Source organism: Diceros bicornis, chromosome 35 (genome assembly GCF_020826845.1).
Source record: "Diceros bicornis minor isolate mBicDic1 chromosome 35, mDicBic1.mat.cur, whole genome shotgun sequence".
Taxonomy (NCBI): Eukaryota; Metazoa; Chordata; class Mammalia; order Perissodactyla; family Rhinocerotidae; genus Diceros; species Diceros bicornis.
In genome coordinates this window covers 8974399-8986942 of record NC_080774.1, presented here as the reverse complement: position 1 = coordinate 8986942, position 12544 = coordinate 8974399, and the positions used below count along the sequence as shown (strand labels likewise).

Sequence of the window (12544 nt, the reverse complement as noted above, 5' to 3'; positions counted from 1 at the left end):
CAAAAGGAGCTTGGATTGCGATTGGTTCGCACGTCGTGTTCCCGGAACTCAGTGGGCGCCGCGCGAAGGCTGGAGGGAGCGTGGTGGTCAGACTGTTGGTGCTGTGGGACGGGAGGCGCCGGGAACCCCGGAAGCCGGCATGCCTCGATATGCGCAGCTGGTCATGGGTCCCGCGGGCAGCGGGAAGGTGAGGATTTGGCGGGAGAAGGAGAGAAAAGTCGGAGTTCGCGGGAGGCAAGGAGGTTCGGGTCCTGAGGGAGGGACCGGCGGGTGTGTGTATTGGGGACCCTGAGACCCTGAGCAGGCCGCCTCTGCAGCCTGGGCTTCAGTGTCCTTGTTGTTGTTGTTTTGAAAAGAGACTAATGATAGTTGCTAATATTGTATACTTATGCCCCAGATAGTGCGGTAAACGTCTCATTTATTTCCACAACAACTCAGTGAGATAAGTCTTATTCCCATTTTACAGATAAGGAAAATGAGACATAGAAAAGTTAAGTTCTTTGTCCAAGATCACACAACTAGTAAGGGACGGCTGGAATTTGAATCTGGTTTTATCTATCTCCAGAATCTGGCCCTGTCTCCCTCCCAAGAGGTTCAAGTGGCATCTCGTTAATCACTGTTTCTCAGAGCTTGAGACATGGACTTCTGGTATTTGAGGCGATTTTAGGAGGTACATGGGCCTGACATTAATGAGCATTGAATCATACATTGAGAAAGTTGCTCCCTTTTTAATTTTCTTTCAGTTTGCATTGAGGTGAAATTGTCAGTTTGATGTTAGTGTATCTTTTTTTGTTTTAAGATTTTATTTATTTATTTTTACCCCCCCAAAGCCCCAGTAGATAGTTGTATGTCATAGCTGCACATCCTTCTAGTTGCTGTATGTGGGACCCCGCCTCAGCATGGCCGGAGAAGCGGTGCGTCGGTGCGCGAACCCCGGGCCGCCAGCAGCGGAGCGCGCGCACTTAACCACTAAGCCACGGGGCTCTCCCTTATGTTGGTGTATCTTTAACACTTCTTTAATCCCCAAGTGTTTTCAGAGAGCAGATCTTAGACTCAGCTTTTGACAGGCAATTGTATTTAGCTTGAATGAAAAGAGTTATAAAGTTGTATTTAATTTTATGGTTACCTTCATGTTATGATAAATATAACTGGTTTTCTGTTTATGATAGACATACAGTTTTTTCTTGTAAACAAGTATTAAGGGAATAATATTAGGGACATTCAAATATGGTAGAAATGGTGAACGTATTAGTCAAATAACAGGAGTGTGGGAAACACCCGAGTCTGTGGAGGTGTTGTGTGGCTTAAATCTTTAAATTAACACATCGTTCTGAGGTTTGTCCTCAGTCTGGGTGTAGGAGTTATACATGTGACTATGATATGGCTCTTGCCTACCCAGACCTATAGTCTATCTGGAAATACAGATAAATGACTTGTCAGTTAACATACAGTGTGATGCATGGAGAGGGCCTCCTAGGCAGAGAGAACAGTATGTGTAAAGTCACTGAGGAGAAAGTGTGATAGAGGTTATTTCTATATTCTGGACTGCTTTTTGGACTGATTGTGTTAGGTAAGTATCTTTCTATAAATTTTTGGTGCTTATGATCAGAAATACTCATTGAGCATGTTCTTTGTGCCAAGCACTGTTCTAGGCCGTTGGGGATTGTGTTATTGAATAAAAGACACACACGCAAATCTCTGCCCTTATGGAGTTTATATTCAAACATTAAGTCAGTCGATTATAAATCATATTAAGTCAGTCGATTATAAATCATTATCAAGCATTTATTATGTATCAGGTACTGTGCTAGTTAGTCCCTGGACTTATAAAACTGCGTAAGACACATCCCAGCCTTTATTTTTTTTTTTTTTTAATTTTTATTTATTTTTTCCCCCAAAGCCCCAGTAGATAGTTGTATGTCATAGTTGCACATCCTTCTAGTTGCTGTATGTGGGACGCGGCCCCAGCATGGCCAGAGAAGCGGTGCCTCGGTGCGAGCCCTGGATCCGAACCGTGGGCCGCCAGCAGCGGAGCACGAGCACTTAACCGCTAAGCCACAGGGCCGGCCCGACACATCCCAGCCTTTAAGTAGAGGTTGGGAGAGACAGACAAGTAGCCTAGAGATTTTTAACGTAGTGTGGTAATGACTACATGAGGGATAAAGAATTCTGTAAACCAAAAGTTACAAATTGATAGCCCACCTCCATGCTATTTATTGACGTCAATGTTCTCTCATCATGGAATGCTCTTCCCCTGGTTTGGCAAGCGCATTCCCATCCCTTGGCTCAAATATCGTCTCCTCAGAGAAATCGTCTCTGACCACCCTACCTAAAGCCTTGTTTGGACTGTTCACGTCCTAGTGGAGACACTATGTGTTAGTTGCTGCACTGTGTAACCAGAAATGCTCCCTTTAAATTCCGCTCATTGCACGTTAGAGCAGGAAGGAGTCTTAGTGATCATGGAGGTCATCCTAGTTAGAGATGAGAAAATCGAGGGGCAGAGTGGAGAAGCAGCTTCTCCCAAATTACCCTTGAGTCCAAGCCAGTTCTGCAGCCCAGTCAGGTGTCCTGATTCCCAGCGCAATGCCTTTGCCCTTTTCAGACAGCTTTTTAGTCGATGAACACATAATTTTGGCCTTAGTAGACACTGCCCAGGGGGTGTAGAGAGTCCTTCTGGGGGTGCAGGCAGTAGCACTGCACTGCCTGTTGCTCTGACTCCTCATGCCTTGTGACATTGCAGAGCACCTACTGTGCCACCATGGTCCAGCACTGTGAAGCCCTCAATCGGTCTGTCCAGGTTGTGAACCTAGATCCTGCAGCAGAACACTTCAACTACCCCGTGATGGCTGGTGAGTTCTGAGCAGAGCCTTCCTCCTCCTTCAGGAAAAATAAGGGTCTGGGGACGCAGAGAGTGCTGGCTGCTCAGCACAGAAGCTAAAAATCAATTATTACAGTCTGGTCCCCTGTTTTCATGGTGAACAGCATGAGGCTGGGTATCATTTGGTGACATCCACTCGTGATGATGTATGTGTCAGTATCCTTTCTTGGTCTTTGATGTAAGAATTAAAAGTGAATAGACTCCTCCCTCACCACCCTTCCCTTCTGTGCCTTTCAGGCTTAGTCCTGCTGTGGTGAATTGGGTATACTGCTGATCATACTATTAGTGAGCAGCCTAAGTGCTTTGCTTTTTTAAATTCTTTTAATGTATTCATTCACATGTCTGTCGAACACTTACTTTATGCCAGACACCAGGGTTATAGCAGAGAACAAGACAGATACTATCCCTGCCTTCACAGACCTTTTAGCAGGGGAGATAAGCAATAAGCAAAATGATAAACCTATTACAGATTGGGATAAGGACTGCAAATAATCTGATGAGAAGGAATAACTGGGGGAGGTTGATTTACGTGGGGTAGTCAGGGACACTGTCTCTGAGGAGGGGATATTTGGGCTTAGACCTGAAGATGGTAATGTACTCACCAAGCTGAGGAAAGACTTTCCAAGATGAGGGAACATTAAGGTCAATAAATAGCCAAGAGATGGGAAAAGGTTTGGTATATTCCAGAAAAAGCAAAGATGTTGATGAGCAGGGGCATAAGGAGTGAAGTAAAGAAGAGGGTAGGAGCTGGTAGGATATGAGAAGTTTGGATTTTATCCTGTTTTCTTAGTCTCTTCAGGCTGCTATAACAAAATACCACAGTGGCTTATAAACAACAGAAGTGTATTTCTCTTCGGTCTGGAGGCTGGAAGTCTAAGATCAGGGTGCCAGGATGGTCGGGTTCTGGTGAAGGCCCTCTTCCGGGTTCAGACTGCCAGTTTCTTGCTATGTCCTCATGTGATGGAAAGGAGTGTGGGATCTCTCTGGAGCCTCTTTTATAAGAGCACAAATCCCATGCATGAGGGCTTCACCTTCATGACCCAATCACTTCCCAAAGGCCCCCACCTAATATCATCACTGTGGGCATTAGGTTTTCAAAATATGAATTTTGGGGGACACACACATTCCATCTATAGCACGTGTCAACAGTGGAATGCCATTAGAGGGTTTTAAGCAGGGCAGAGGATTGACAGTTATGTTTTTAAAAATAACTGGTGGCTCTCAGATGAAAAATGGACTCTAAAGGGTCAAGAGTAGAAGCAGGGACCAGCAGCACGGCTGTTGTAGTTGTCTAGATGGCTTGGACAAGGGTAGTCGTGGTGGAGATGTAAGGAAGCAGACAGATTCAGTATATATTTTGCATGTAGAATTAGCAGCATTTTGTGGGAGATTGAACCAGAAGGTTGTAGGAAAGGGAGGAATCAAGGGTGACTCTTAGGTTTCTGACTTGAGCTGTTGAGTGCATGACATCCTTTACTGAGGAGGAAAACAAGTCAGTTTAGGTGTGGGGCAGTTGTCTTTGCACTTGAGGTGTCCGATAGATATCTAAGAGGTGATATCAAGGAGGCAATTGGAGATAATAGTCTGGGATTCAGGGATGAGGTCTGGCCTGGAGATAGACATTTGAAGGTCAGCAGCATATAGATAAATGTTAAGCTACAGGACTGGATGAGAGCATGTTGGGAGGGAGTATGGTTAGAGAAAAGGACCCAAGACCAAGCCTTGAAGTCATCTAGGCTTCAGAGGTCTGGTAGAGGATGTGGAGTCCATAAGGTAGGAGTACAGTCAGGAGAATGAATCGTCACAGAAGCCAGGAGGAGAGAATGTTTCAAGAAAGAGCTGGTGGTTGGTTATGTCAGATACAGCTGGAAAGTTGTGTAAGATGAGGCCAGAGGAGTGGCTGTTAGATGTGGGGACATGGAGTGAAATCACTCCACTAATGATTTCAGTGGAGTGGCTGTTAGATGTGGGGACATGGAGTGAAATCACTCCACTAATGATTTCAGTGGAGTGGCAGGGATGAAAGCAGATGGGAGTGGTTTTGAAGAGTGAACTGGAGGTGATGCAGTGTAGGCGCTAAGAGGAGACAACTTGCTGAGGAAGTTTTGCTGTGAAAGAGAGCAGAGAAATAGAATGATAACTGGAGGTGGGTGTGAGGGTCAAGGGAGGTTTTGGTTTAAGATTAGAGATGGTACCTAGAAGGGACTTGAGTGCTGAAGAAAAGGATCTAGTAGAAAAAAAGAAATTAAAGATGCCAGAGAGTGAGAGTAACTGCAGGAGTGACTGCAAGAATAAGAAAGGATGGGGCTCCCCAACACAGGGAGGGGTTTGCCTTTGCTAGGGGTGGGGTGCTTCTTCCGTTGTAACAGGAGGAAAGGCAGGGCGGGAGGCACTGTGGAATACTGGTGGTGGGAATGTGGGAAGTTCTCTTTTGTTGGCTTCCGATTTCTGTTAATGGCCTGTGTGGTCATCAGCTGAGAGTGGCTGGAAGTGAGTGGGGTGGGGTGGGGAGGTAGGTTGAAGAGAGAGGAGGAGAGATGAAATAGTCATCTTCCTGGAGGAAAAAGGCATTGCACTGCTGAGGAATCGTTTGATTGCACCCAACAGAAAGCACTAAAGCTAGCTTCTGTAAGAGGAGGATTTATTAGAAGGAATCAGGGGACCTCTTACAAAACCCAAGATCAAAGCTTTATGAGAGACTAGAGCCCCAAACAAGAAAAATAACAGGAATCAAGGCCAGCTTTCTGTCTGTCTCGGTCTTTTTCTCTCTCTTACAGACCACCTTTCTCAGCTTCAGGATGCACGTGGCCAAACAAGGTCCCTCCAACCCCAGGTTCACACTGCTTTCTGGTCCAGTGTCTTACTGACTGACTAGTGTCCTTGAGTCATCCTTTTAGAAGACCAGTTTTATTTTCCCGGCTTGGGTCGGATGTTTATCCCTGGGAAAGTGCATAGGAAGATGTTATCCATATAAACGTGGCTATGAGTGAGGCACAGTCCTCTGTGAATGGAGATTGTAGGTGTGAGCACAAAAATAAACACCTGTGGCAGAAAGTTATAAATACTGATTTCCAAAAATTAGTAATAGAAGAGAACCATACATATACCAGAATTTTTTAAGCCCCTGCTATAGGTGATTTAGCCACATTATCTCATATAGTCCTCACTCTTCTACCCGAGGATATATGATTTCCTCCCCATCTTATAAATAAGGAAAGTGAGGCACAGGGAGGTTAAGTAGTGTCCCTGGGGTCGTGTTAAAGAAACAGTAATTGGTTTTCTTGATTTGGTTTTGTTTTACATGTTTTAGAATAGGTAATGTATGTTCACATGGTTCAAAATGCAAAAGGTACAGAAGAATAAGTATGCAGGAAAATATCTCCCTCCCAGCTCTGTGTCCAGGTAATCGGCTCCCCTCCCTGGAGGCAGCCAGTGTTGCCAGTTTCTGGGGTGTCTTTCCATAGAAAGTCTATGCATATAAAGTCAAATATATATATTATTATATATATATGAATCTTTGTCTCTTTTTTTTTTTAATGCAAATGATGGCATTCTTACACAGAGTTCTGCACCTTGCGCTTTTCACTTAACAGTATACCTGGGAGGTTTTATCATCTCAGTGCTTAAAGAGCTTCTCCTTTTTATCACTGCATAGATTCCATTGTCTGTACAATAATTTATTTAATTAGTTCCAGTGGACACTGCTGCAGTGAATAACTATGTACAGAAATTTTCATAATGTAAGTTTTTATATAATTGTTTATTATCTCTAGTGAGGATAACAGTTTTCGAATGGACAGTCTTATATTCTGGGCCCTGTCTGTCCTTTTCAGACATCCGGGAACTGATCGAGGTGGATGATGTAATGGAGGACGATTCTCTGCGGTTTGGTCCCAATGGAGGATTAGTATTTTGCATGGAGTACTTTGCCAATAATTTTGACTGGCTAGAGAACTGTCTTGGCCATGTAGAGGATGACTACATCCTTTTTGACTGTCCAGGTAAGTCAGCAATTTGAATGTGTCATTTTCCTTGAGGTTATGCTAGTTCTGTCCTCAGTGAGAGAGAGTGGAGTGAGCATTTGTATCTCTAAACTATACTGCAGTAAGGTACAAAAGCCACCAAAAGTTGGCTCTAATTCATTCATTAAGTTTAGTGGGTGCTTAACTCTGTTCACTGGGAATACCATAGAGAGCCAAGTAGCCATGGTCTCTGCCCTCATGGAGCTCACAGTCAAGTGGGAGTGCTAGCCAGTATAAACAAAAATCGCCCAAATGATTATTTCATGTTCATTTGTGACAGGTGCCCCACAGGAGCAGCACAGACCCTCACGTAGCAGGGAGGTTAGGGGAGGCTTCGGGTCCAGTGGCCTGTAAGCTGGGCCATAGGGTGAAGGTGAGGGAGACTGTGGTCCTGGCAGAGGGCACAACATGCTGTAGGCCTCGAGGCAGGAAGGAATGAGGTGAGTTTAAGGCACCAAAAAGCCGATGTGGCTGGAGCACAGTAAACAGAGGGACGTGTCGTGAGGTGAGTCTGATAGGGGCCAGACACACGACTTCTTAAGCCAAATTGTGAATTTTAGACTTGAGTGTAACCTAGCTTTGACCATTTGTGGCTCTCACTTTTTTTTCTCTTGCTTTTAGTTGAACATACGTAACACCCACAGAAAAGTGCAGACGTCCTAAGTGTAGACCTTGATGAATATTCCCAAACTGCATTCACCTTTGTAGCACTCACTTTTGATCAGCAAAAGTTTTCTACATAAAACTGAATAGTTTCCTTGGGATTCCCCTGGTGGCAGTACCTTAGGTTTTATGATTGCTTCAGGACAGTGTAAGATCCGTTAAAAATTCAATATATTACTGCTAGGGGTTAACTTCATTTTGTGTGTGTGTGCGTGTGTGTGTGTGAGGAAGACCAGCCCTGAGCTGACATCTGTAGCCAATCCTCCTCTTTTTGCTGAGGAAGACTGGCCCTGGGCTAACATCTGTGCCCATCTTCCTCCACTTTATATGGGACACCGCCACAGCATGGCTTGACAAGCGGTGCGTCGGTGCGCGCCCGGGATCCGAACCCCGGGCTGCCGAAGTGGAGAGCGCGCACTTAACCGCTACGCCACTGGGCCGGCCCCTACCTTCATTTTTGAACCATCTTATGGGAAAATTTGTTTCCTGTAATTTGATGATTTAACCTGTTTCCTGATTGTAATAGTCTTGTAATATTCTTCATGTAGGTCAGATTGAGTTGTACACCCACCTGCCCGTGATGAAACAGCTGGTCCAGCAGCTAGAACAGTGGGAGTTCCGAGTCTGTGGAGTTTTTCTTGTTGATTCTCAGTTCATGGTGGAGTCGTTCAAGGTTTGAGGATAAATCTCTTGTCAGTTTTTCAGTCATGGGTACAAACAGATGGTAGTCCCCTTTAATTATTGTGTGATTCTGGACATTTCCAGAGTTATTTAGTATCCTTTATTATTAAATTATTTTTAACTCAAAAATGGTAAATTATGATATCCTGTAGATTTGGGGGAAGTGTTTACCGAGAAAAATGAGGCAGATGCATGTTTTATAAGTCTATTTTTAATTTTATGAGGACCTTTTGTCTAGTTAATGAACTATCTAAAACAAGTTTTATTTCTCATTAATAACTCTTAAGGAATATTTGATAGGAAGTGAGGTTAAAGATATTGTCTAGGGCCAGCCCCGTAGCTTAGCGGTTAAGTGTGCACGCGCTCCACTACTGGCGGCCCGGGTTCGGATCCCGGGCGCGCACCGACACACCGCTTCTCTGGCCATGCTGAGGCCGCGTCCCACATACAGCAACTAGCAGGATGTGCAACTATGACATACAACTAACTACTGGGGCTTTGGGGGGGAAAAAAAAAGGAGGAGGATTGGCAATAGATGTTAGCACAGAGCCGGTCTTCCTCAGCAAAAAGAGGAGGATTAGCATGGATGTTAGCTCAGGGCTGATCTTCCTCACAAAAAAAAAAAAAAGGTATTGTCTAAATTGAGATTTGTGACCACCGTAGATTAAATCTACCTCTTCCTTCCTTATCCTCACCTTTGGAAATCATGAGACAACCATCTGATGAGTGGCCTGTCTTTTCTTCAGGATTAACATTTTTTTTAGTTAGGCCAGTTTTGTCCCAGTGAGAGCAGAAGCCTCTCTTTTATGTGGGGACCAGGGAGCTTTGTTGGCAACAGTTGATTTATCTTCTCTTTTCTGTTTCCTCCTTCAGTTTATTTCTGGCATCTTGGCAGCCCTGAGTGCTATGATCTCTCTAGAAATTCCACAAGTTAACATCATGACGAAAATGGATCTGCTGAGTAAGAAAGCAAAAAAGGAAATAGAGAAGTGAGTTCTTCTTTTGTTATCATCAGATCTCAACTACAGGGATGTGAGGTTCTATCAGTCTATAAATCTAATTTCTTGATTATTCTTCCTTTTATTCATCTCACTTTTAAAGGTTTCTGGATCCAGATATGTATTCTTTATTAGAAGATTCTACAAGTGACTTAAGAAGCAAAAAATTCAAAAAATTGACTAAAGCTGTATGTGGACTGGTAAGCTTTTTAAGTTTTTCTTTTTTTAAAAGACCTGGTCAGGTTGGAAAAGCACAATCCAGTCCCATTTCCTTGCAAAGGAGAGGAGGATGGTGGTAGGCTGTGGGCTGGCTGGTCAGTAGTTTAATTTAGAAGTAGTTATTGGCAGTAGCTAATAAATTAACTGACATGTCTCTTATTCCAAGCCATTTTGAGAATTCAGAACTATCTGTGCCCTTGTAAAGTATCCAGTGGTTATTGAATACCTAGAAATTATTTCACAGATATTATATATATGTGTATTATATTTTCATAGATAAATACCTATGAAACAATGTCTAGTTATGTAATAAGTTAAAGAATGTTCTAGTAGGTCGGAGATCAGAAAAATCAAGGATGATTTGCTGTTATTCTGTCTCTATCTACCCCTCCTCCCCCTTCCCTCCCACAGAAATGTTTTTAATCAGAAGTATAAATGGTTATAAACTCAACTATAGATTGAAAATTAAATATTTTGTACAACTTCAGAATGACCCTTTCTGAAATCCCCAACTTGTAGATTGATGACTACAGCATGGTTCGATTTTTGCCTTACGATCAGTCAGATGAAGAAAGCATGAACATTGTATTACAGCATATTGATTTTGCCATTCAGTATGGAGAAGACTTAGAATTCAGAGAACCAAAGGTAATTTTTGATTATTGGCTTTCGGTAAAAATGTTTGCCAGCGCTCACTGGCCTCCTGCATAATCCCAGCAACTCTTTAAATTAATTTTTGTCTTAGTGGCAGCAGTAACCTTGGCTTTTCTGGGTGATCTCTGAAATTGACACCTGGGCTCAACAAGCAGTGTCAGTTGTACCCTACCTGTTATCAAGGCAATATTATTGAGTTTTCTTTGTCCTCACAGCTCGGGGGTGTGTGCAAAGAGGAAGTGAAATCCAGTTGAACTTGGGCTGCCTTCACATATGTCAGTGGAAAGACCAGGGATAGTTGTCAGTAGGGCGCTGTCACAGCAGATTAGCTGAGAATTGGCGTGAGTGTAAGCTCGAGTAAGATACGCTTCTAATGAGATGTAGCGCTTGAGTTTACCACATATCTGGAAAAATACTGTCAGTCATGCCTTTTGTCACTATAGACGACACGTGGAACTGCTGCTGGGCGTTAGCTCCTGGTAGAGCATGACCTGGAAAATGTCAGCACACACTTGGTCTAACTGAGGGGAAATGATATATTTTCTATTTTGTGTTTCCTTTGTGTCAGGAACATGAAGATGAGTCTTCTTCTATGTTTGATGAATATTTTCAAGAACACCAGAATGAATGAAGAGTTTATTAAAAGTGACTATATATATATGAAGAGCTTGTGACTGAACCAGCAGAATATTCTTGTCTTCAAAGGATGCAATACTAGAAAGCTGCTTATTTTAATGAAAAAAATAATACTTGGCTTTTTATCAGCAGCATGCCTGAATCAAGTTCTGAGTTATTCTGAAACTGCTGCTGTTTAACAGCAGCAATTTAGATTTTAAAAGTCGAAATTGAAATGAATGCACATAGATTTGTATATAATATAAATTAGTCCCTGTGGTACAGTTAAGACCACTCTACCTTTATTTTTATCATTTGTTATTTTTGAAGGTTTTTTGGAGGGGCAGAAGTTATTGTAACAAATATACATATGTGTGTCCAAAGGAAAAAATCCAGAAGAATATAGATAAGATCATTGCTTATCTGTATCTTCCAGTTTCCTACATTGAAAATGTATTATTTGTATAATTAAGAACTGAAAAGTAACTATGTTTTAAGATATAAATGTATATAAATAAAAGAAATAGAAAGATAGCACTAACTTTTCATTACACTCTTGTTTTCCAGTCAGAATTTAAAATACTCAGCCAGGACAAATTTTTGAATGAGTCAATTTCCCCAAGCGTCAAAATGTAGGCAGTGATTTCTTTTAAAATGTTTGTAGTCTCTGAGCATTTAAACATTTATACTTTCCTTGAATAATAACAGATGCACACAAAAATATAAAAGACGTAATTTTTTCTTTTTAACTTCCTGCACATTGAATTGTTTATTTTCGGTATTTCTGAGTTCATTTGGGTTGGGTGGAAAGCATGAGGAATGACTGGTCAATCAACAGGTATTTCTCTGGCACCCACTGTAGGCCAGGCCCTACTAAAGCAAAGCGGAATCTCATTTATCGAGTTCTGCCAGGCATTGTGCTAAGAAGTGTTTTACATAATCTGGTTCATTTAATCCTCATAGCAGGCCCAGGCTCCATTACTCATTTGGCACTGGATCTTCCAGCTGATACAAATTAATCCCTTATAGAAAAGCTGCAACTCAGGTTAAATTTTTAATCATTCTTGGGCCTAGATAGCAGAAGTACACCTGCAGTGTCACATTGGATCCATTTTAATCAAAGGCAAAATTGTGAGGAGTCAGCCATCAGGGGTAAGTTGTGCCTGGAGCCCAGGCTCGGGGCAAGAGTCAGGTATTTGCACCAGGGTGCCTTAATGTGAGTCTTCTCACAGGGGCAATCGGGAGCACGTGATGAGTGGGCAACCTGGGGATGTGCTGTCCTGCCTGGGGACTTTTCCTGTGGCCTTTAGTGTGTAGAAAGTGTGAAAACACCCTGAGCTCCTCATGTTGCTACTTTTTAGAAATTTTATTGTCACATGAGAGGGGAAGAAAGAAAAGGCAACTTTTCATTCACCCTCCTCATTGCTCCTGGAGCTGTACCTCCCTGGTTTAGCTTCTGGAGAGTCTGGTTTGTCCCTCTGGGCAAGAAGTGAAAGGCCAAATTCCATTTCCTTCCCCTCTGAACACTGGGGTTTCAGAATGAATATGACAGTTCCAATCTTCAAGGATTTCCCTGTCTTGTAGGAGAACCTGACGTGATTCTTCAGACAAATTTACTGGTGGGAACCAGGCACTGAGGATAAAATAGGAGCACTCAGAGCAGCAAGGCCCCTCTCATGGAGCTGAGGTGCTGGGCTCTTGAGACTAACCACAAACAAGGAAACCTGATAAGGAATGGGAAGAACAGAAAACAGTAATGAACTGGGGAGTGACTAAGGGATTACTTTGGGCTTGTTGTCAAAGAAGCCTCCTAA

The 12544-nt window shown here is 42.8% G+C and overlaps 1 protein-coding gene across 1 annotated transcript; it reads left to right on the top strand.

Annotated features, from left to right (window-relative positions):
* Positions 1–60: 60 nt before the first annotated feature.
* On the top strand, positions 61–11480 carry GPN3 (GPN-loop GTPase 3). Its single transcript, XM_058531400.1, has 8 exons — positions 61–187; positions 2741–2849; positions 6712–6879; positions 8112–8236; positions 9118–9233; positions 9346–9442; positions 9981–10109; positions 10684–11480. Exons 1-8 carry the CDS (start codon positions 140–142, stop codon positions 10744–10746), a joined length of 855 nt encoding a protein of 284 aa, XP_058387383.1. The 5' UTR covers positions 61–139; the 3' UTR covers positions 10747–11480.
* The last annotated feature ends 1064 nt before the right edge of the window (positions 11481–12544 follow it).